This window comes from Benincasa hispida, chromosome 9 (assembly GCF_009727055.1).
Source record: "Benincasa hispida cultivar B227 chromosome 9, ASM972705v1, whole genome shotgun sequence".
NCBI lineage: Eukaryota > Viridiplantae > Streptophyta > Magnoliopsida > Cucurbitales > Cucurbitaceae > Benincasa > Benincasa hispida.
Window position 1 is genome coordinate 15,641,366 of NC_052357.1, and position 24,481 is coordinate 15,665,846.

A 24,481-nucleotide genomic window follows, 5' to 3' on the forward strand; every position below is an offset into this window, starting at 1 on the left:
AGAGAGAAGTAAGTATAGAGAATTTGAAAGGAAAAGGTTTGTGTATATATACATATATATGTTTCCCAACAAATATTCTTCTATTTACACTAATATTATAAAGTGTATGAGTATTGGGGGAATTTCACAGACAAATGAATAATATCTGTTGCTTGTTGCCTTCCATTAAGATCATCTGAAAACCAATAACCATGCCCTCAAGGAGTTCTTTCCAAGTGTTTGGTGGGGAAGATCTTGAATCTACTAGGCTCTCAAGCATTACACACGCCTTGGAAATGCTACGGAATTCGAACGATGATCTCGACAAACTCCAAGAACAATGTTTTAGCCATCTAAGGCTGTACTTTGTGATGCAAGCAGGAGCGTGAATTTTGAAAAGGTGAAACATTATTGACGGATTGGGCTTGAAAAGTTGGGCCAAGCTTTTTAGATGCGGAGGATGTGCTTGATGAAGTCGCTAACGAGTCTCGCGTCGAGAATGATGACAAGAGGCAAAAATGCAAAACAGGTTTAGAATCTTCTTCTCACAATTCTAAACCAATCTGCATTAACTAATAGGATGGAAACGTCAACTTCAAGAAAATTAATGAGAGGCAGATGTCTTATTTCCCAAGAAAAAAGATAAGTTTCGCTTTGAAAATATAAATGTTGAACCGATGAATGTCAAGTGCTTTTATCTATCCATTTGAAAGAGACGGAAACTGAATCTTCTTTAGAAGAGGGAAAGTGATTGGAAGGGATGATATATGAGCTACATAAAAAACCTTTTACTGGCAGAGCATGATATGAATTAAATAGCTAATGTTTCATCTTTGCCATTGTTTGGAATGGGTGGAAATAGGCAAGAAACCTTGGCTAGAGCTCTCTACGATGACAAAGAAAGTTAAAGATTGTTTTTAATCCAAAAATTTGGATTTGGGTTTCTAATCAATTCGATAGGAGTAAAATATTGAAAAAGATAATAGAGATTCGGCAACAGAAAAGAAAGCTGAGTAGAAGGACTGGAAGCTTTAAAAAAAAAAGCTTCAAAAGTGATAGAAGGAAATAAGTATTTGTTTAGTTATGGATGATTATGGAGTTGAAAACAAAAATGAATGGGAAGAATTTTGAAAAGCTTGTTAATGGTTGGTGCAAGAGGGAGTAAAGATTTTGATCACAAGCGTGATAGTCATAAAGTAGTTCCAGACATTGAAATAGTTTCTTTGAAAGACTTACCTGAGGACATTCTTGGAGGTTGTTAAAACAGTGGCATTTAAAAGAAAGTGAATTATAGTCAATAGATCCAAAATTGGTACGATTGGGAAAAGAAATTTCAAAGAAATGTGGAGGTAATTCTCTTGTAATAAGTCACATAGGAATTTATTATAAGGACACAACTTCACCGAAAGCCTGGATGCTCATCAAGGATAATGAACTTTTAAATGTTACTCAAGAACAAAACAATAATGGTCGTAATGTGATATCAACATTAAAATTGAGCTATAACTATTTGCCACCAAATTTGAAGCAATGTTTTGCCTACACATCCTTGTTTCCCAAAGGATATAAAATTAATTCGAATGAATTGATTAGACAATGGATGGCTCAAGGTTTTATCAAATCATCAAATGGAGGAAAATCCATGGAGGATATTGGGAAGGACTATATAAATGAATTACGTTGGAGGTTTTTCTATGAAAGTTCTATTCATGATGAGAATGGTACATCGGATGATATTGTTTCTATGCATGATGTGATGCGTGATCTTGCAAGGGAGGTAGCTGGAAAGAAATTATTATATGTGTATGGAGATGATGATGATGAATATGTTGTGAGTAAACACACTCGCCATATTTCATTTAACTATGAAGTATGCGTAGACGAGGAGAATGTTCTATCTAAATTACGTGAAGCCAAAGGATTAAGAACGTTCCTTCTATTATTCTATCCATATGGTCCGGTGCCTCTAGCAGAAAAAAGTTTTTTGGACAAACTATTTTTGATGTTGCCACGTCTGCGAGTATTACAAATCCGTAATGTGTCAAAGTCTATAAAAAGGCTTAAACATCTTCGATATCTAAATTTCACTGTTAGCTCGCATGTGGAATCAATTCCAAACTCCATCACGGAATTGCAAAATTTGCAAACACTAAATCTAGCCGGTTGTTATCGTCTGAAGAAGTTTCCAAGGGATCTTAGCAATCTTGTAAATCTCAGACATCTTCTTTTTAATCCAATAAAATTAATCTATACGCCAAGAGGGATAGAGAATTTGAGTTATCTACAAACATTAAGTTCATTTGTGTTGGACTGTAAAAATTTAAATAAGCTAAGGGAATTCAATAAGCTGAATTATTATATGGAAGATGGGTTAAGAATCATAGGTCTAGAGATGTTGAGGTCCACTCCATTTGAAGTCAACTCAGTAAACCTTAAAGACAGAAGAGATTACCGGCGTTTGAAACTAGAATGGAAATTGGGGAATGATGAATGTGAAGCAGTTGAGAGTGATGAAACAATATTGGAAGGCTTAGAACCACATCCAAATGTTGAAGTCTTGAGTATTAAAGGGTATTGTGGAGTAGAATTACCCAATTGGGTGTCCACCTCGTTGTATTTAACTATGATTGATATTAAAAATTGTCCTAGATTGCAACATGTAAATCAGTTCGGCTACCTTCGGGCTCTCAAAATTCTATCTTTAATCAACTTGGGATCTCTCATAAGTTTGTCCGAATGGATTGGCAGCACCACTTCTCTTATAGCTCTGAAAATTGTGAAATGTCCAGAATTAAAATCACTGTCCATGAAAATGCGACAACTCGAATCTTTGGAATCTCTTCGCATATGGGACTGCCCTCAACTTAAGGAGAGATGCAAGAAGGGGGGAGAGGATTGGCCTAACATTTCCCATGTTACTTTCTTTTCTTATAAGGAACGACCTTATTTGTCAGGTCTTTCTTCTCACAATTACCCTTTTAATTTCATCCTTCATATATACAGACACATACGAATTTTTATTTTGATTAAAATTCCAATTTTATTTTTCTTTTAATTTTAATATTTTTAAAAGCACATCCTAAATATTTGTTGCCACTTTCACTCTTATTATTATATTGTTATCTTATTTCCATTCACTTATAAAATTGTTGCATCTTATTATGTTAAATCAAAGTTTTACGACTTCATTATTAACTTAATTTGGAATTTCAAATTTTAATCATTAATTTTTATAAATATTTCTTAATATTTAGAAACATAAAATCATAATGTTTATCAAACAAATTTCCATATACACCATTTGATTTTTAAAATTAAGTAGATTTTCTCAAGATGATTTTCATCTTTCTTAGTGAAATTTTAAATTTCAAAAATAAGTTTTTAAGAATTATTTTTTTTTTTCAAAACTTGGTACAGATTTTGAAATTATAAGTAAAAGTATATAACTAAGTAAGAAATTAGTAATTTAATCTCCATATTTAATTATATTATCTTTTTATTCATATAATTAATAATGTTTACTGTTTTATTATCAGATGATTCAGATGATTCAGATGATGAGAGTGAAGAAAAGTGGAAAATGAGAGCTTGCATAACTAACATAGGTTCCTTCTTTTGTGGGTATGAACATTCTGAATCCCAAAACTATTGACCATATTTTTCTAATGCTTTTGTTATTATTATTAATATTATTATTATATTTCTTTCAAATTATTTAGTTTATATGCTTTTATGTATTAATGGAATTTGACAAAACAAACATGGTTCAATTGATCTCACATATAGAATCTATAAGTTACTAAAAGATCTGTGACTCAAATTCTTTTTTTACTGTTTATTAGATATATAATTTTATTTCTGAATCTAATTCTATCATATATATATGTGTGAAAAATATATAAAATAAACAACAAATAATGAAAATAATGTAATGTTTACAATTGCAGGTAAGTTTCTTAAAGTGAACTTCATGTTGGAAAGGAAATGAATAACAGAATGTTCTACGCTCATCGTGTTTTTCTCTTCTCTCCTTTAGCCTTGCTTCTCATCGTTCCTTTTTTTGCATTTCTTATTGTTTTTAAACACTAATTACTTTATTCTACTTGTTTAATTGCTATTTCTTGCTTATTCTATCTGAAAATTGTGTGTATACAATACATAATTTGCATATATATATATCAAATTTTCATCATAGTCAATACCAATGTCTTTTCTTTGTTCAATATACTCCAATCATTTAAGTAAGTATTGAGAGAAAAGTGGTGTTGAGTTGAACACAATTAGATTACATACCTTGTTTCAGGAGTGAGGTCCTATTCTTATAGTAGTATGTTTCGACTTGTTGTCAACTACATAGATAAAGGGGTTCTTTTATGTAAGGACATGCTAGCTTGATGAGTTGTCTTATAGACTTAGGCCCAACATCTTATCAAGCTAAATTAGCTTATATAACAATTTTTTCTCGTTTCTAACCTAGCCAACGCAATCCAATTCAAGCAAAGAAAAATAAATTTGGAAAATTATTATTTCTAACCTACAAAGTTTTTGGCCTTTTAAAATTAACACATTTTCTATATATATATATATATATATATATATANTTTCTAGTCTTTTTCCAACTTTTTGAACTTTTTTAGGGCTCCACAAAGCAATATTACCGAAATGCTCCAGGAAAAGTAAAAATAAAAAATAAAAAATCCTTCCTCGCCCTCCTTACTTTTTTAACTTTTATACAAGGAGTTTGGTGTGCGATTTTTGGAGGACCATAGAAAAATAAAATGTGTCTGACAAAAAGAGAGATCAATGATTTTCAGGTGGATTTAAAAAAAAGAAATGTTTTCTTCTTTCTTTCTATTAATCTTTCACCTAATTCGGAGTTGGAATAATTTATTCCAATTAATGATTAATTTAAATCAATGTCTAACAGCTTTCTTCTATTAATTTTTTACCCTGAATTACATTTCGTTTAGAAATATCTTGTGTGAGAATTAGAATTATATCAATTATATCCCTATATTTTCATAAGTGAATGTATTTAGATTTTTTTATAGATTTTTTTAGAATTGTTCACGTATTAACTCTAGTTGTTCATTTTGTAAAACTGACATTTGAAGAAATCTGCATATATTGACTAAATAGAGGTATTACTTATCAAAGATCTCACGTTGAAAAAAATTAAGAGAGCTTATATTCGATGTGTCTTTTTTTCAATCACTTTGGCATCACATCATGCCACTATCTTTTTCTTTTTCAATTTTAATTTACCTTTAAAAAAAAAAAAGAGAAACAAAATAATAGCATATCACAAAGCGGTAATAGAACATTATTATTTGAGTGCATATCCCAAGACTTTTCATTTCATTTATTTTCTTTTCTTTTTAATTCTCAAACACATTGAGTTAAATTATATTTTGATCCCCATACTTTGAGGTTTGTTTAATTTTAATCTTTATATTTTTTATCGTTCAATTTTAATCTCCGTACTTTTAATAAATCTTAAATTTAATCTATTTAGTTTGTTGTTGATTTTTTTCAATTTTTCAAAAATATATTCACATGTTTTATTTTCTTACCTGAAATTTATTATTATTATTTAATAATTTTAATAAAATTAACTTTGACAAATTTAAGATTTATTAGAAGTACAGAGACTAAAATCAGACAATTGAAAATATATGGACTAAATTGAAGAAACTTCATGGTATAAAGACCAAAATGGTATTTGTTTTTTTTTTTTTAATTTTATTTCAATGAGATTATTCCAAAGCAACGTGAATGGATGCAGCAATTATTTGGTTACCACTTTTAAAGACTTTACTTTGTCTGATGAACACTGATAGATTTCTATTAGTGTCTATTAGTGCCATTTATATATACGGATAGAAGTTTATCAGTGTCTATCAACGTCTATCATTTGATAGTTCTAAAATTTTGCTATATCTTGTAAATATTTTTAATAGTTTTACCATTTAAAATAATTTCTCTCGTTATTTTAATTATTGTTGACCTTTGGATCCTCTCCGAAAAAAAATATTTAGTCATTGTTTAGATGCAAAACTTACTCAACTCAATAATGAAAGCTTCCTGTCTTTAAAAGCATGAGCCATCTTAATGCATATATTATTAAAGGTTCTATTTGTTTTTTTTAAAAAAAAAAAAAACTTTGTTTTCTCGAATTTGAACTTTCATTTCTTCCTTGTTGGAGAAATATTTGAATGGGTAGTAAAATAAAACCAAGTTTTTTAAGCTTTGTTGTTGAATAACCATTTTCCTTTTAATTTTTAATATTTATATATGCTTGTAATATAAAAACAAAACACATTACGATTATTCTATAAGATTTTTAGTTTTTAATTTTTTAAAATAAGTATGTTTTGATTCCCAATTCAATTTTCTGTTTTTTTATATATATTTAAAAAACGTTTTCATAATTGTTAAGGAATTTTAAAAACGTTTCTTTTTTATATGCTCTCTCCCTCTCCCTCTCCCTCTCCCTCTCCCTCTCTACTAATTTCTACCACTTGGGCTCATGGTACACTTCTTTTCCGAATAAACAAACAAACAAATAATAATAATAATAATAATAATAATAATAATGTAAAGTAGCCCTTTTTTATCTTATTCATAGTTAAGTTGCTTGCTATTTTGCAGTTTTTTCCCTCTCTAAGGTGATAATGACAAAGTTTGTGTATGGTAACCTACAAAATTAAGAAGTCATTGATAGTGGAAACAAGTCTGAGATGTCAATAGTTCCTTCAAATTAAAAAAATAATAATAATAAATTAAAAAATAAAGGTGTCTATGAGATGCAATAGTTTTCTACATTACTTTCTTTTCCTACTTTAATTACTCAAAATTATATATAGCAAACTGAGACGACTATATATCCTAGGCTACATTCTTCAAAATTAAATTATGTTAAAAGCAATGGACCATTCAGTTATTATTAAATAATCGATAATTAAAAAATAAAAAACGTAAAAAGTATCAACATACAGATATACGTGGTTCACTAATGGCGTGTTAGCTACGTCTACGGGGCAGAGGGAGAACAGTATTATTAGGGAGAATGTTTTCTGAATACACCAAAACCAACGCCTCTAAAGGTTAGAGAGTTTTTATAGCACACTACTCTAAGTCATATGGTCATAATCATAAATAACTACCGTGAAACCCCCATACTTGTTGTTTGAAGCGACAACAAACAAATTCAAGGCATTCCAATAGTTATAATAAGTTGAACTTCAAAGATAGGCCCATTGAGATATTCAACAACAAATTCGACCCAAAAAAATGGTGGTAGGTGCCATGTATGAAGCAAATTAAGCCATGTAGTTGAACTACTCTGAAGGATAAAAATTCACACTTACCTCATATGTTCAATCATTTCAGATTTTGTTCTCTCTCTCTAAGGTCTAACTCTCTCGTTCTTCTTTCTCTCTTATATGTTCTTGGGGTTTTATGATGAAATCGAAGAAGAAGATAAAAATCTTTAACATGCAGTACGAAAAATGTAAAGAGAAGAAAAAGATCAACACAATGGTTATAGTGGTTTGGTCTAATAGACCTACATCCACTTTAAAAGGTATGAGTTTCTTTCTTTATTCAAGTGATTTTAAGGTGTTTCCAGATCTTTACAAATTCTTCACAAAATGAACTCTCTCGCTATTTTTTTCTTCTCTCTGAACATTTATAAGAAATCTACAAGATAAAGAGTAGTTACTTATTTTCAGTTGTTAACATCCTTTTAATAAATTCTGTTTTTCTTATATGAGGTAAGCTGATGAAGGACTCAGCTGGAGTTACTTTGTGATAAGGTAATGCTTAACTCACCTTCTTTAAAAATTAAATACACCAATTTTATATGGTTGGTTGATATTGAAAGTGAAATATATATCAATATAGTATATAGTTGCTAGTCACCTTTTGCTTTATCGACCCAGACTTTTGTATCCCAAATTTACCTAATCTTAACTCTTGTCCCAAACTCACTTCCCACTTGTTTTGCTACTTGACTCTCAGATCCCTTCCTTCGAAATCTTCCTCATTTTTCATCTATGGTTGAAGCTATTCTCTTCAACGCTACGAAAAATTGCCCTTGCTCAATCTATTTACAGCCATATAGGATGTTTAGTAATCAATTTCAATTGAGGTTATGGTTGTGTATTCCTAAAGAATTTGATGTGAAAATTATTATCCACAAGATAATAGAGTCCGCAACTCAAAAGATTTATAACTCGTCTCTTCAAATGGATACGTGGGAAAAGGAATTGAAAATCCAAATTGATGGAAAAAAATATTTGCTTGTCATGACATAGTTTTTTACTTCTCAATTTGGGCGATTTTTTCCACATCAAATTTGTCGGTGCTATGTTTTGTTAGTATTTTATTTTTTTAGCTTTGTTATTTCCTATTAGATTTCACAAAGAGGAGATAATTTTGGAACAGTAGGCAAGTGGTTCAACCCATCCAAGAAGTTTAATGAAATAGTTATTAAAGAAGGCATGTTTAGTCTTTGGGCTTTTGCCTCAATATTTCCATTATTTTGGCTTCAAACATGTTACAGAAAGACTCGAAATCAAGAAGAACAGCGCAGCTGGAAGTTGAACCGTTGTCGACATCTTTCTGTTATATGTTGTAACCACTAGAGCTTCATTGTTGACCATTGTGCCTACATATATAAAGGAAAACGAATGTGAGATTAATGTAATAAGAAGAGTAAGAGTGAATAAGAAATCGAGAGAGTAAGGCATTCATTCTGTAATACTTTGAAGAGTAATAAAAGAGAACCTTCTGATTTGTACAATGGACGTAGGCCTTTGGTTGAACCACTTAAACTCTTGTGTCTTTCCTTTCTAACTCTACGATCGTTTAGAATTTACTAAAGTATCATTTACACGATCGTCACCTATTACTACCATAACTGGGAAGCGTTGGTTTGTAATTATAACTTATAAGAGATTAAATTCTTGGTAAGCGGTCACCCTGACTTAAAGTCACTCCCTCTCTTTTATTGATTACATAGTCCTTGCCGACCTCTGGACCAATCGATTAAGGTTCACTCAAGGACAAGCTTTTACGCTAAATCAAATGCCGACTATAAGAATGCAAATGTAAAGACCAAACAGCAAATAGAATAACAAAGCTCCTAGCTGCAGTGAACACGGTAGTCATTGAAAGATCACCTGACACATCAACCACCCTCTAGTCTATCATACTAATGAAGGCATATAAAATCGTCCAAGGCATCCATAAATTGTTGCTTGGAATTAACCACTCTGCTACTTCAGGTAGTTCTCTTATTTAGTTGTCTCCTTCAGAAGAGGAGATATCTTCAAATTTTCATTTTAGCAAGTTCCTATCGCATCATGTACTCAATTATTTAGCTTCGCGTCCAATTGTCTATACAATCGTTTAACTCCTTAACTGTCGTCTACACGATCGTCTAGCTCCACTTAACTATCGTTCACACGATCGTCTAGCGCTTCATCCAATCGTTTACATAATTGAACTATTGTTTAGTTTCTTAGTGCTTCGTCTACACGATCGAGTTGTCATTTGGTAAATGATAGAAGATTTTCAAGCCTCAACATACTACCTCCCCTGACTCTTGAATTGTTATTGACCATTACATCTGAGTGTTTTGTGATTGTGATTGGTGTTTTGTGATTGTGAATGTGAAGATATTGTCATCTGGAACAACAAATGGTATCAGAGCACAGTGAGCAGTTAAAGACAACTTTAAGATTTGAATTCTTGATTCATAATAGTTAGTTTTGAAGATCAAGAATGGCAACTACCAGATATGAGATTGAGAAGTTTGATGGTAAGATAGCTTTTGAACTATGGAAAGTAAAGATTAAAGCAGTCTTGGGGCAGCAGAAGGCTCTCTTGACCATTACGGACCTTGCAAAGTGCCCTGAAATGCTCTCTAAGGTGGACAAAGAGACAATTGAGGCAAACGCGTATGGAACCATTGTCCTAAATGTCATTGATAGTGAATTATAGATTAGTCTATTGCCTATGCCCTGTGGAATAAATTGAATGAGATATATCTCAACAAAGACTTGCCCAACAAAGCTTTCTTGAGGGAAAGATTCTTCACCTACAAGATGGATGCAGTAAAGTCCCTCACGGATAATCTAAATGAGTTCAAGAGACTATCTTCTAAATTCAGATCAATCAGAGATAATATTAAGGAAGAGAATGAGGCGTTCATACTACTAAATTCTCTACCAGAATCTTTCAAAGATGTGAAGACTGCAATGAAATACGGTAGAGAAAGAATTACCACAAAAGCTATCATATCAGCTGTGAGAGTCAAATAACTTAAGTTGCAAATGAGTAAGAAGGATCAATAAGGAGGTGAAGGTTTATTCTCAAAAGGAAGAAGAAGAATAATGAAAAGGGGAACAAAACAATGCAGATAAGTCCAAGATAAAGTACCATTTTTGTCACAAAATGGGACACATGAAAAAGAACTGTTATGTCTTGAAGAGAAAATTGAACAAACAGAACAAGAGGGGTAAACAGACCGAGGCTGCTATAAGAGAGAATTCCCTAGTCTATTTAGATGCATTAGATGCTACTGAAGAAGGTAAAGACCAGAATACTATGGAGATTCAAGATTGGGTGTTAGATTCTGGCTGCTCAGTCCACATGACACCATCCAAGGGATGGTTTTGCACTTATAAGAAGTAAGATGGTGGGTTGATCCATATGGGAAACAATAACACTTGTAGAGCTGTTAGAATAGGGTCTGTGTCCTTGAAAATGCAGGATGGTTCAGTGAAATTGATTAGGAACATGAGGCATATTCCTACTTTGAAGAGAAAACTCCTATCTTTGGGGATGCTCGATGCCATAGGCTGTGAGTATAGAGGTGTGGGAGGCACTTTTAAAATTATTGAGGATTCTAAAGTAGTTTTGATGGCAACCTGTAGGAATGTATCGGAAACAGCGGAAGCAACAAGGATTATTTAAACACTCTAATTCATTAATTTTGGCAAATATAAAACATGCTCTTGCAGAATACAAGTGAGTTTAATAACATATCTCTTGTAGAACTTCTTTCAAAGCTTGTTCTCCAGTAGCAATCTTCTTCAAATCTTGTTACAGACCACCTTAAGATCTTTCCCACTATTCTCTTGGTGCTCTAGATTGAGTTGTGGGACTCAAAACAAGCCTGAATCAAGGGATGAAGGAGAATAGCTCATAGCAACAATCTGGTTGAAGAACTCCTTCTTCAACACGAATTTTCTCTAAAATTCTCTCTTGATTGCATGCCCGAATTTCAATCCAAATTCTTCAATATATTACATATCATCATGCAAGGAAGGGAGTTTCATGAGTTGCAGTTCATGTTTGAAGTAACACAAGGCAAAAGTTGATGGCTTTTGTTTAAGCAACTAGGAGATAGATAATGGAAAACCAAGTTTTTCCATTTTTGTGTTTTGTTTTTTCAAATTTTCAATTTTATCTCAACACAACCAAGGTAAATGGTTTATATGTCATCAGGGATGTGCAAATGGCACACTCGGCATTATTGGTAACTGATGATGAACCTACTGAAGATGAGTTGTGGCACAAAAGGCTTTCTCATATCAGTGTGAGGGGGCTGCAAGTGCTTTCTAAATAGGGGATTCTTCCAAGGGGCGTTAAAGACAACCTTAAATTCTGTTAACATTGCATATTAAGGCAAAACAACATGACAGCAATTCCCCAAAGGACAACACACTTCAAAGGAAATCCTTGAATATGTGCATTCAGACTTGTAGGGCCCAGCTCACTCTCCATCTTTAAGTGGAGCAAGATACTTTCTTTCATTTGTAGATGATTACTCAAGGAAGAGTTGAGTTTACTTTTTAAAATCCAAAGATGAAGTGTTTAGTAGATTTAAAGAATGGAAGATCTTGATTGAGAAGCATACCTCTAAACAAATTAAACATTTGAGGACTGATAATGGTTTAGAGTTTTGTGGTGAGAAATTCAACTTGTTTTGCAGGGAGCATTACATAGTAAGGCATAAAACCGTGAGATACACACCTCAACGAAATGGAGTAGCTGAAAGGTTGAATAGAACAATGCTGAAAATAGTGAACAATGTTAGAAATAGTAAGATGTTAGCTATCCAATGCCTTATTGCCTAAAAAATATTGGGTTGAAGCTATCTCCTACATAATATACACAATTAATAGATGCCCACATCAATCCATAGAGCTGAAGACTCTTGAAGAGAGGTGGACAGGGCAGCTACCTAAGTTGGAACACTTGAAAGTGTTTGGTTGTGTAGGCTATGTGCACCAAAGCCAAGGGAAGTTGAAACCAAGGGTTGTAAAGTGCATGTTCTTAGACTTTACACTGAGAGTAAAGGGCTTTAGGTTGTGGTATCTGATAACGGGTAGAAATGCACATTATTACAGTGTAAATGAGTAAAACAGTGAGGGAATGCGACGGTAAAAACATATAAAATCATGTCCAAAAGTGGTAAACTGAGAATATTGCGATCGCATATGCCCATCGAATAAAAGTAGCTAACTTACTTATTTTGTGCAGGAAAAATGCGTTGGCGCAAGTAAAATTGTGATCCAAGGAATTCGGTGTCCGCACACATTGAAAGATTGCGACTGCAAAGTCATGCGATCATATGCGCTCGAGAAGTTACTCATGAAGGTGGCCGCATAAAGACGGTGCATCAAGGTGAAAACTTAATAAATCATGATGGGACGGTGATAACGGGCAGAAATGCACGTTATTACAGCGTAAAGTTATCGAACAATGCAGGATTGCGAAGATAAAAATATACAATATTGTGTTAAAAAGCATTAAGTTCACAACATTGCGATGCATGCGTCCATCGCATTAAAAAAACTAACTTATGTATTTTGTGCAAAAAATGCGTTGGCGCAAAGTGAAAATGCGATCCGAAAAATTTTTGCGACCGCAAGGCTATGCGATCATTTGGGCTTGCGAAAATCTGCTTAAGAAGGTGGCCGCATAGAGTCGGCATATCAAGGTGGGCGCATCTGGGTGAAAGCTTAATAAATCACGATGGGACAGAAAGTTGATGACGGTCGATTCCGAATTAAGTTGACAAGTCGTTATGACATACTGTAGCAAGTACACTCGAACTTTTTGTTGACAAATATTCGGCGTATCAGACAGAGAATTAATGACATCCCATCAATGCAATCATTCAAGAGAAAAAGTTCTTCCCCCTGAAGCTCTATAAATACCAAAGGTCACCTTCGTTGAAGGAGTTCGCCCAGTTCGCCCAGTTTTAGAGTTCACCATATAGACTCGTTATTCTTGTTCTTGGTTTTCTTATACTTAGAAGGTGAAAGCGAGAAAAGGGAAAAGACGCCGGAAGATCATCCTGATCAGCTCGAGAGAGTGCCAGGGAGCATGGAAAACAGAGAGCGGGCCGACTCTTACGAGAGCAAGAATATCTTTTGAGTAGAGTAGAGAATAACAGTGTAAAAGTCTTGGGAAGCAAGAAATTGCTACCAGACTCTTTATCTTTCTTTCACATTGTCATTCTGTATTTTGATTTCATATATAGAATGGAACTTGTATTTCTACATCTGTTCACTCTCTTTAAAATACGCATGAGTAGCTAAAACTGTCGAATGGGTTGAAAAGTACTTAGCTAACATGACCTAGGATCTTCATTGCATGCGATCATCTTGTCTTATGTTGCGCTCATCACCCTTTAGAGCTATTAGAGAGGGAGTCTAAAGAAAGAACCTAAGACTTGAGAGAGCTAGGTTAGAGTCTAGACTCGAGAGAGTAAGATTAGATCTGCATAAGCAAGAGATAGAGATTTAGAGATAAGCTTTGTTTGCCAACATGCATCGCATGTACTCTAGAGATAGGTTATGGTAGTATGTGGTCGCCTTGTGTATGTGTGTCATTTGTCATCGCATAGACAAGAATAGAGGCTTAAACATAGGTCCTATAGACATCATCGCATGCGTTCTAAAACTAGAAGCCATAACATTTGCATTGAGAGATGACTTGTTGTTGTATGTATGTAATAGGATCACATAACATGAACGCAATCTTAGGAAGTGTTAGCTAAATCCCTTCTCAACCCATTCCTCCGCATACTCATCACATCTTTCGTGTTATTAACTCTTTTCTCAAATCCGTTGCATAGCTTTTTTTTTTACCTTAAACAACCAACCAACCAACACGTCGTTTGATTTGCTACCGCAAAGTAATAAAAAATTACCATCGCATATTGTTTCCTTAGTCTCTGTGTTCGACCCTAGACTCACCAGAAAACTCAATAGGATTTATACTTGGGTCTTGCTGAGAAAACTTGCATGCACAACGCATATTCCACCATCGCATTTTACTCCATTATTTCATCGCATAACAACACGCATCAGATGGAAAGCTGATGACGGTCGAATCTGAATTTAGTTGACAAGTTGTTAACGACACACTATAGCAAGTACACTCAACTTTTTGGTGATCATTAATCGGCGCATCAGAACAGAAGATTTAATGACCACTCATCATTGCAATTATTATAGGGAAAAGCTTTTTCACCTTTAGCTCTATAAATACTGAAGGCCACCATCGATGAGGAGTTCGCTATACAGAAGATAGATCATATACAAATTAGATAACTGTTAGTCTGTAGTTATTCTTATACTTAGAAGGCAGAGTTGAGTGAAGAGAAGAAGACGTCGAGAGATCATTCTAGATAGCTCGAAAGACTGCTGGGAAATGCTATAAACAGAGAGAGGGCCGACGCTTGCGAAAGTAAGGATATTCTTTTGGGCAGAGTTGGAGTGAAAAGATAGTGTAAAAGCCACGGGAAGCAAGACATTGCTACTGGGCTTCTTATCCCTACTTTCCATTGTTGTTTTGTATTCTGCACTTTATTCATAGTAAATGGAATTCTCATCTCAACATCTATTCAATCTCTCCATATTTTGCTTGAGTAGCTAAATTTCTGAATGGGGTGAGAAGTACTTAGCTAGCATGACCTAAGATCTTCACTTTATTTAATCATCTTGTCTTATATATGCGTCATTCACCCTTTAGAGATACTTGAGAGAGTAGTCTAAAGAAAGAATCTAGACTTGAGAGAGTCAGATTAGAATCTAAGCTTGAGAGAGCCAGATTAGAATTGCATAAGCAAGAGATAGAAACTTAGACATAAGTTCTGTTTGCTATTATGCATCGCATGCACCCTAGAAATAGAATATGATAGTATGTGGACACCTTGTGTGAAAAGAGGTGTGTGGATAGTAGAAATGTGGTTTTCAGAGAAAATAAAATGTTTATGTTATCAGAAAAACCATCTTCTACAGTGACAAAGACTAGTAGCACAATATTTGAGGTGGAACCTCAAAATGATCATGAAGCTTCTACTTCCTCTCAAAATCTAGAGTTAGAAGGTGATGAGGCTATGTTGCATATGATTCGATATTAAAACTATAGGTTATAAATATAATAAGATAAGTTAGTTATTGTATTTATTTATAATTTTTAGCTATATGATAATTAATATTTCTTTCTAAATAACCGACCTTGGTGGGTGGTTATACATGGTTTATGGTAACTGTGAGATAAAAAGAAAAAAATTGTTTTTCAAATGATTCGGTCGAACTCTCTCACAGAATTCACTATCAAGTAAAAGGAGTTTTATTACTCGATAGTTTTACAGAGCCTAAACAATCGAGCATCAAGTTACTATACGACAGTACACGTTTCTACATGATCGAGCATCAAGTCTATGTGATAGACTTCCATTTGTTAAACGATCTTTCTGTCCAACACTCAATTGTCTACTCAATCGTTTTCTTCCTCCATCACTCTATCCAAAATCATACAGAGCCCACAAACTCTTAGATTCTCACACCGAGAATACCAAAGTAATCTTGTGGTGGTGTCTTATTCTGTTCGAGGATTGAGTTATACTCATTAGTGATCGAGGATTTTCCAGTTGCTCGTTGCGTTCGTGCTGTTCGAAGCGTTCGAGTTTGATCGAGGGAAATGCGTGAAGAAAGGGTTCTTCAAAGGTATTATCACTCGATCCTTTGTATTTAATTTAAGAAGCATGCTGTAATTTATTCTTAATGCATAATCTTTTCTGTTAGAATGTAAATGTTTAAGTTCTTTCATAATGGAGTTTGGAATGATCCGCTTTTACTCACTGGTCTTCTAGTTCAAGAGTTCCTTCACTACATTGCTAACCTCTTCTTTAGAGAAGTTTTTAGACTTCATGGAATGCCTAAATCCATCGTATCAAACAGAGATGTCAAGTTCCTTAGCCATTTTTGGCATATTCTATGGTAGAAGTTTGACACTACATTGAAATTTAGTACTTCTCATCCACAAATAGACGGTCAAACGGAGGTAACCAACAGAATATTGCAAAGTCTTATATGTTGTTTAAGTGGCTCAAGACCTAAACAATGGGACTTAACCCTTGCACAAGCCGAGTTTATCTTCAACAATTGAAGAACAGGTCAACCGAAAGATGTTTGTTTGAAGTACTATATACTCGAGTTCCAAGACTCACATTTGACCTTGCCAACTTACCATCATTTGTGGATGTAAGTATTGAAGCTAAAAATATGGTGGTAAGAATACGAGAACTACAAAAACAAGTCCAAAATCACTTAGAAAGAAATTATCATACAAAGAAGCCCAGGATAAGTTAAGAAGAGAAGTAACGTTTGAAAAAGGAGATCTTCTAATGGTTCATTTACACAAAAGCCGATTTTCTACTGGAACTTATAATAAATTGAAAGATAGATAGCTTGGACCATGTAAAGTAATAGCAAAATATGGTACCAATGCTTATCGAATTGAGTTATTGGAAGATCTACATATCAACTCTGTCTTTAATATTGTTGATTTGAAATCATATTATGCACTAGATGAATTTCGTTTAGTTTCTTAGCTCATTTGAGGACGAGTTTGATTTTGGGAGGGGTGGATTGGTGTAAGACCGAGAGGACCCTTTTTAAAACCAGCTAAAAGGATAGGAGTTAGCTAATTGTTTGTTGTTAGTTGTTATGATAGTTAGTTGAACATTTTGTAACTAATTCCTTTTGTAAATAAGATCATCCACCACCCTTATTTTGGGAGAGATTCTTTTTTATTCAAAATTAGAGTTTTCCGAATACATCTATCACGCAATACCCAATCTTTTGGCAAGTTAATAATACCAAATCTCTTAACCATGAATCTTTCCATTACTTTGCATCATACTCCACAGTTCAATCTTATAACATGGGTACTTGAAACGTTGCATAAGCAATGTCATTAAATGCTTAAATTGGCACTTGGATAATAGAGCCAACTTTTGAAAGAGAAATTATTGTCATGATTTTCTCGTTTTCAACATCCAAACAACATATGAATAGGTCACATTATGCACCCCCTTTTATTTCATACCAATCCAATAGAGAGCTTCATTATAGTAGGCACCCACATCATGAATACTAAAAGGCACGGAATCGACACATTTCCATTGGTTAGTTCTAGTTCCAGTACCAAATGTGAAAATTTCCAAAGTGGAAATTTCTTTTCCCTGTCAGGGAAAGCTCACACTACTTTGCAACACTTAGTCTTAGGAAAAAAATCGAATTCGTAATGATAAGCTACCTGTCTAAGAGCATAACAATATTCATTTTCTCCAAATGAATTGTTGCCTCTAGGAAGTTTAACGAACTCTTTCATCATCGGATTAAATATGCCAGCATAAGTATTGTGCACCTTATTGTTAGATTTGAAAATAAGCAACAGTCCATTGCAGGAATTGTTAGTTAGGGTAAACGATAAATCAATGTTATGAAAAGAAATTGAGGCAATATAACTTAACCCTCCAAATGTTTTTCTGAGTTAAAGTTGACACAGTAGCTCTTGAATATACCACACGATAAAAAGAAAGTACTTGATATGATTTTACAAGTCAAAGCATGATTAAAATCAAATCATTCCAAGATTTACAAACGAGCCTGAAGACCGAAAAATACACGATTGAGAGTTTGGAGAATATTACCTCAAGAATATGCGGTAGAAGACTCCCATTTATGTTCATACTAATCCTCTTACTTTTCGACTTCTCCATTTTGTGCTATTTCAATTTCCTTCTTTGGAGAAATCTTGAATAGACGGGTTCAAGGCAGTGGTGAGTGCCAAACAGGAAGATCGGTATCCGACTAGTCGACCAAGGATTGGAATACGCGGTCTTGCGGTTGTTGAGAGATTTACCGATGATATAGAGAGGACTTCGACTAGCAATTCAATTTCTATCCAATTAATTTATATATAAAAATTTATCCAATTAAAACCTAAACTTCTACATAAAGGTTAAAAATAAGTTTTTATCCAAATAGCGTGGATTTTTTTTTTTTTTTTTTTTTAGAGGTTTAATAAGTTATAGAATGTACGTGCTTCAAAAAAGTTATAGAATGGAAGTACATTATGAAATTGATTATAATTTATATAAAAAAACGATGTTATAACTATTTTTCTAAATTATAAATTTGAGCAAAGTAAATGAATAATTAATGAGTTTGTAAAGATTTTAATGTTATTTTAAAAAAAAATAAATATTAAGTGAATTAGGGAAAATTGAACTGTCAGGTAGCAAGTTCATAAATTAAATTATAATTTAAATAGTTTGTTTAAAATGAATTTGAGTTTGATACTATATAAAACTAATTCTAGTTATCCACTAATATTTGGTTGACAATAAACTATTATGAATTAATTTATTAATATGATTTATGTTTAAAAAATTTATTTATAATTATTATTTTGTAATGTTATATAAACTACTTCACATGATACCTATTATATTTTCTAAAGAAATGAATTGAGTTTATAACATGATATATTGTATTTCTAAATATTTTTATCTTTGTTTAATATAATTTTGAATTTTAAAATTTAAAATCCAAAATCTAGATACAATGAAAACATTAAAATGTTGTTTGTAAGAATTTGCACTATTTAGATCACTGAATTTGAAAATAGTTTTAAACAAAATTCGAGTTGGCTGCCAAACACATATTTTTTGAAATCACTAAATCTGAAAACATGAAACATAGTCTGAATTCTTTACCAAAGAGGCCTTAGAATTTCATGCAACTTGAGTTGTCACAAATTTGAAATTTAAATATTTAAAAAAAAATCAAGTTATGCCTTTAAACATCTTTTTCTCTAATTTTATCGACAACCAAATACAGTAGAATCAGACAACAATCTCGTTATGATACCAAATAATTTATGTTTTTGGCAAATACAATAAACAATACACAACACACCATCTATACATGCTCGAAAGCTCCATGTCAACAAACTATCAATGGCTATCATCCAAAGCTTAACTACACACTTCTCCAGCAAAAATATAGTATTCACCAAGAGTAGTATTTTATTTGAAAATTTAGAATGTGTAGGCGGCAATGATAATTTCATAGCGAAAAGACGTGATACATTTTAGATGTAAAATCTTTTCCCACAACTTTTCATGAGTATATTAGCACCTAATAAAAAAGTTTGTCAAAAGGTCTAGAATTTCGAGTCGAAGGTCTACCTAAGAAAATCTCTATTATGTACTCTAGAATTATAGCAGAGAATCAACCAGTAATATATAAGTAGAACGAAGGAGTCAGTCTTAGTCCAAAGGGGATCAATACCTGCCTCAATGGTCTTAGAGGTGCCTTCGAAGAGAGCCATAGCCTCAGCAAGCTCCACTGAACCGATGAAAGACTAGTCTTCTCCATAACCATTAAAGTTTCACCATCAGAACCCCGCAACCACACTCCCAGACCACCCACATCATCGCTTCCAACAAATGCTTTAGAATTGACTTTGAAGGACCCCTGAGCTCGAGGACGGGGTCTCATGTGGCCTCTAGAGAAGAAGGTGGAGGATCTTAGTTCATCTATCATTCAAACAAAAGGTTGGACTTTGGAGCTACTTCCAGAAAATTCCACCATAGAAAACACCCAACTGGTTGGATCTAAGAGAGAGTTGTGTTGAAAACTTGTAGTGAGTATTAATGAAGGCGATGGCTCATGCTATCCCTACTTATCTCCTCAGCTGCTTTAAACTTCCTTTGACAACTTGTAATGAGTTGAATCAAATTATGGCAGATCTTTTGTGAGGAAGCTTTGGAAAAGGCTAAAAGATATGTTAGGTTAGTTGGCAAAGACTACTCCAAAGGACATAGGTGATATGAGCTTTAGGGATGTACACCCTTTTAACCAAGTCAGGCTTGCAAAGAATTCCTAGAAAATCATAAATAAGGACCAATCTCTAGTGGCTCAAACACTTAAGGCAAGGTAGTGGCTTGATATTGACGAAGTTTGGAATGCGAGCTAGGTGGATGAGTTATTTATCTTGGAGGATGCACAAATTATCAAGCAGTTCCTCTTTGTAACACTTTTGATCTTTGATACTTAATGATTAACGCACGGTTATATGTCACATATCATATGTTAATTCTCTAGAACAATGAAAATACAAAGATTGACGAAATCATTCACGAATTCAAAGCATAGAAATTAAATTTCATTCAAGAACCACAAAAAATCAACAAACAATTTAGTAAAACAAGTTCTCACAATCAAATCCAATGGGTTTCCATTCGAACCCTAAGCAAGAAAGGACTTATTTTAACCACAAATCATGTTTAATGTTCTTCTAATGGCGAAGGTTATATTAGAAATAAGTTTGATTTATAATATTGATTCATATAGTTTAAGTAATTGATGATTATTATTATTGTACACATGATGATGATTAGTGTAGTATTAAAGAGACAATTATTGGATGTAAATCTCTCCGTCCTATACTGTAAAATTTATAAGTTGGAATGGTGTTGTGTGAAGTTTGAAAAATATAGGTGTTTTTCTATTATTTAGTGTTTTTAAAAACTAATCTCATGTAGTTATCCATGTAGTGGACGAGTTGGTAGTTACCAAAAATGTGGATAGTTACCTAAGTTAGTGGTGAGTGGATAGTTGTTCGAAATGTGAGCAGTTGCCTATATATAGGTGGTAGACAATTCTTCTCTCATGTTATTGCGCCTTCTCTCAATCTCTGCGTGATTTTTTATTCCAAAAGAATAACACACTCGAATTGGAGAACATACGATAATGGGACTAGTGTTCATATTCATCATTAAATCATCAAGTAAGTGTTCATTCCTTTATCACATACATCTTGGTTGATTTAATGATTCTATTAGTTTTACTACTACATTTGAGTCTAATTGATGCTAAAAGATTAAACCAAAATAAGAATTACATAATGAAAAGTAGAAGAAAAATCTAAAATGAGGTTGGAGTTCAAATACAACTTTACCTAGGCGGCTAAGGAGATATTTATAGAAATTGTGTAGGCGTCGCAACGCTATGGCATTGCGCGACACTTTCGTCTGCTATGCCTTTTGGTCTTTGGCGTCCAATGCCATGCGCACCTGCCTCAGAGACATTTTCGTAATTTGACCTCAGCTGGGCAAAATAACACATTTAAGATATCACTAGTGTCTCTCGAATTAATGGAGTATTTTCCCTAATTTAGCCTAATAATAAAATTTTAAACAAGGGGCAAGTTTAGAAGAAAAATAAATCCAAGAAAAATTGCATTTAACGGTTCGATTTATGGTTCGCGCCATTTTCCCCACTGTTCTTTTCCAGGTTCCTCACTGAAACCCTAACTCTCACTGATCACCAAACGGGATCGTTGAAATTCCATATCTTCAAAGCTCGACAACCTTTATGCTATGGCGGAATCCGAGCATCGCGCTAAGCGCCCTAGGATTACGAGGTCCGTATCACCATCACTCAATTGTTGGCCCACTGTTGAAATATTTGCATTTTTCTTCCATTCCGCTTTATCTTCGTATGTTGTTTCTTTTACTCTAGTGTGATATTGGTGTTAGAACTAGGGTTTTGCTTGCGTAGTTCTTTGACATATGTTTGGGAGTCGAGAAAGTGTATGGAAAACAGGAAGTTAAGGATTCCAGTATTTTTGTTTGTTTGAGCTTCAATCACCTCGCTTTACATTTCTTCTCGTGGTCTTGGAGAATGAAGTTCAGCTTCTTCACATTGATTTTGGTTATTTTCGTGGTCCTCCGTTTCCTGTCATTTCAAAACGAGTCAGAATTTTCCCTACGCATACTCCTGTTTGTTTATGGAATTATTAGTTGTATCCTTTTTTTTTTTTTTTTTAATGTTTAATATCAACTTTATAGAATAGACGAACAGAATAACAGAGGCAAGGAAGAAAAAACCAGAAAGTAGAAATGATCTATTCAGTGTTGCTCTTGCTCATGATAATTAGCTTGAGCGATGAGCTTGCCATTAAGTAGAAGTTACTGCTGAAAGTAGACATATGAAAGAGATAACGAAGAGGACCATATGCCGGACAACTTATCGTACGTTGTTATACTATTTGAAAAAGTGGCTAAATATTGAACCATCATGGGTTGGTCTAGTGGTAGTGGGAATATCAAAAGAATGCCAAAGGGCCAAGGGTCATGGGTTCAACCCATAGTGGCTGCCTACGATTTAATATTCTATGGGTTTCCTTGACACCCAAATTTTGTAAGGTTAGACGGGTTGTCCCGTGAGATTAGTTGAGGTGCACGTAAGCTAGCCCAGACACTTACGGATATAAAAAATATAATAATAATAAATAAATAAAGTTGCTAAATTTAGCTACACTCTCTAACAAAAACTAAGAAGAGGAGCTGTTAGTTCAAAGAAATGGTGTACATCTTCTATCCAGAAAAGAACAATGCTAAACATCTTGTCTTAGTTGATTCTTTTATGCTCATTGTTATCGTTACCAAATATTTTGTTCGTCTTAGTTGGTTCATTGACCCTCATAACTTTTGAAGGTTTAAAACACTGGAGGGGTCTTGGTGTTGGCGTGTCACTTTCAGTTTTGGTAGGATCATGGGGACTTGGAACTAGGCCCTTTCATGAAATTCTTAACCATTATGACCTCTCTGGTGTAAAGAACTCCTTTGTATTTGATGTCAATATAAGTTTTGTATGGATCTCATCTTACAAAAATCTTTAAATGAAGATTTTGCTAGACGGCATATAAACAAGTAGAAAATTCTTTTGGATGGAATCTTGATAAATTCAGGGCATTTAGTGTCACAATGAACTCTCCATAACGTAGTGGGCATCCTAAACCTGTATATCAATGAGTAGATTTGGGAGGGTCAGAACCTAAAAAATTTCTTCGCTTTGGACCTTGGCTATGAAAGCATTCTAGAAGGAAAGGGGAAGAAAAACAAGTGATGCTTTCATCCTTCACCCATGAACAAAATTTGAACTAAAATTTCCAAATCCTTGAAATATGGACACCAATGGAAGTTTAACTCTTAAAGAAGGACTTCATGAAGTCATTCTAAATTTGACTGATTTGGTTATTTTCTTATTACGTGCAGGAGGGGAAGCTTGTAGAGCTTTCTCTCCTAGTTAGAAGGCTAGAAACACCATTTCTCGTTCAATTTCCATGTGCTAAAGCGTGTCACTAGCTTTCATCCTGAGCCACTCGAACATGTTAGCTTTAGGGATTTTCTCTACTCATTGTTATTATGTTTTCTGTTTTGGATCTTCCAAATCATTCTTGAGGGAGATTGGCATTTCCTCAAGCAATCTTCCATCATTCTTTTTGGCAAACTGTGTCTTTTTCATATAGGCTTGAGGGAAAGGGGTAAGATTACAAAGGTTAGTCTAAATAACATAAGTTAACTAAGACTTAGTTTAGCTAAACTGACCTTTAAAAAAACCAAAGAATATGAGTTAAGATAATCACAAAGGGCATGTTTGGCCCAAGGAGTTTGAAAGTAGGAGTTGGAAAGTGGGAGTTATGAACTCCACTCATTGTTTGGCCCAAGGAGTTCGTGAGTCCCGCTACTTTTTTTTTTTTGAAAAGGATACGAGCCTCTTTATTATAAATATATAAAAAGAGACTAATGCTCCAAAGTACAAGAGATTTATACAAAGTGTATAGAGATTAAACAAAAGCAAAACAAAAACAAAACAGATAAGGGATAACCCGGGCCTGCTTGACAAGTAGTGAGAGAACAACAACAAGGAGAAGGCAGAAAATCGGCTAAAAGACAATAAATTAAGGTGCTGGGAAGATAAAAGCCTGCCAATTTAAAAATATGTCTTGAATTGAGAAGTCTTCGAATTCTTTGGTCAAGGAGCACCAAGCTGAAGCGTTTCTTTTAGCTGAATTAAAACGAAACTCCCAATTTTTCCAAACATCATGGAAAATTCTCTGATTCCTTTCAAACCAAATATCTGACAGAATGACCTTGACCATGTTAGTCCAAAGCAACCGTGGCTTCTTTGTAAGAGAGGGACTTAAGAGGATATAAGTTAGGTTGCTTTTGAAGCTATCACTGAAGACCCCAACGAAGTTGAACATGTCAAACAAAGACCACCAGCACTTTTCCACAAAAGTGCATGAGAAGGAAAGGTGCTGTAAGTCT

At 33.8% G+C, this 24,481-nt stretch overlaps 2 protein-coding genes and 1 long non-coding RNA gene across 4 annotated transcripts in view; 2 read left to right on the forward strand and 1 right to left on the reverse strand.

Moving 5' to 3' along the window:
• The first annotated feature begins 479 nt into the window (after positions 1-479).
• On the forward strand, positions 480-4,178 carry LOC120087316 (putative disease resistance protein RGA3). Of its 2 annotated transcripts, none has more exons than XR_005484483.1 (3): positions 480-508; positions 3,516-3,600; positions 3,927-4,178. XR_005484483.1 is itself a non-coding variant. In XM_039044288.1 (3 exons), exons 1-3 carry the CDS (start codon positions 1,580-1,582, stop codon positions 3,928-3,930), a joined length of 1,443 nt encoding a protein of 480 aa, XP_038900216.1. In that variant the 5' UTR covers positions 1,395-1,579; the 3' UTR covers positions 3,931-4,178. The 2 variants fall into 2 exon arrangements, 1 of the variants encoding a protein (XP_038900216.1); XM_039044288.1 differs by lacking the exon at positions 480-508 and adding an exon at positions 1,395-2,933.
• Positions 4,179-8,435: 4,257 nt separating this feature from the next.
• On the reverse strand, positions 8,436-18,279 carry LOC120086790. The gene is made up of 2 exons (XR_005484327.1): positions 18,008-18,279; positions 8,436-8,650 (listed from the first exon to the last, which is right to left on the reverse strand). It is a non-coding gene; the product is annotated as an uncharacterized LOC120086790 (long non-coding RNA).
• A 3,169-nt stretch (positions 18,280-21,448) lies between these two features.
• The window catches only part of LOC120085613 (structural maintenance of chromosomes protein 5), a 31,814-nt gene continuing 28,781 nt past the window's right edge, over positions 21,449-24,481 (forward strand). The window contains exon 1 of the mRNA XM_039041685.1: positions 21,449-21,789. Coding sequence (XP_038897613.1) covers positions 21,746-21,789 — 44 coding nt within the window. The 5' untranslated portion in view covers positions 21,449-21,745. The remainder of the gene's footprint in view (positions 21,790-24,481) is intronic.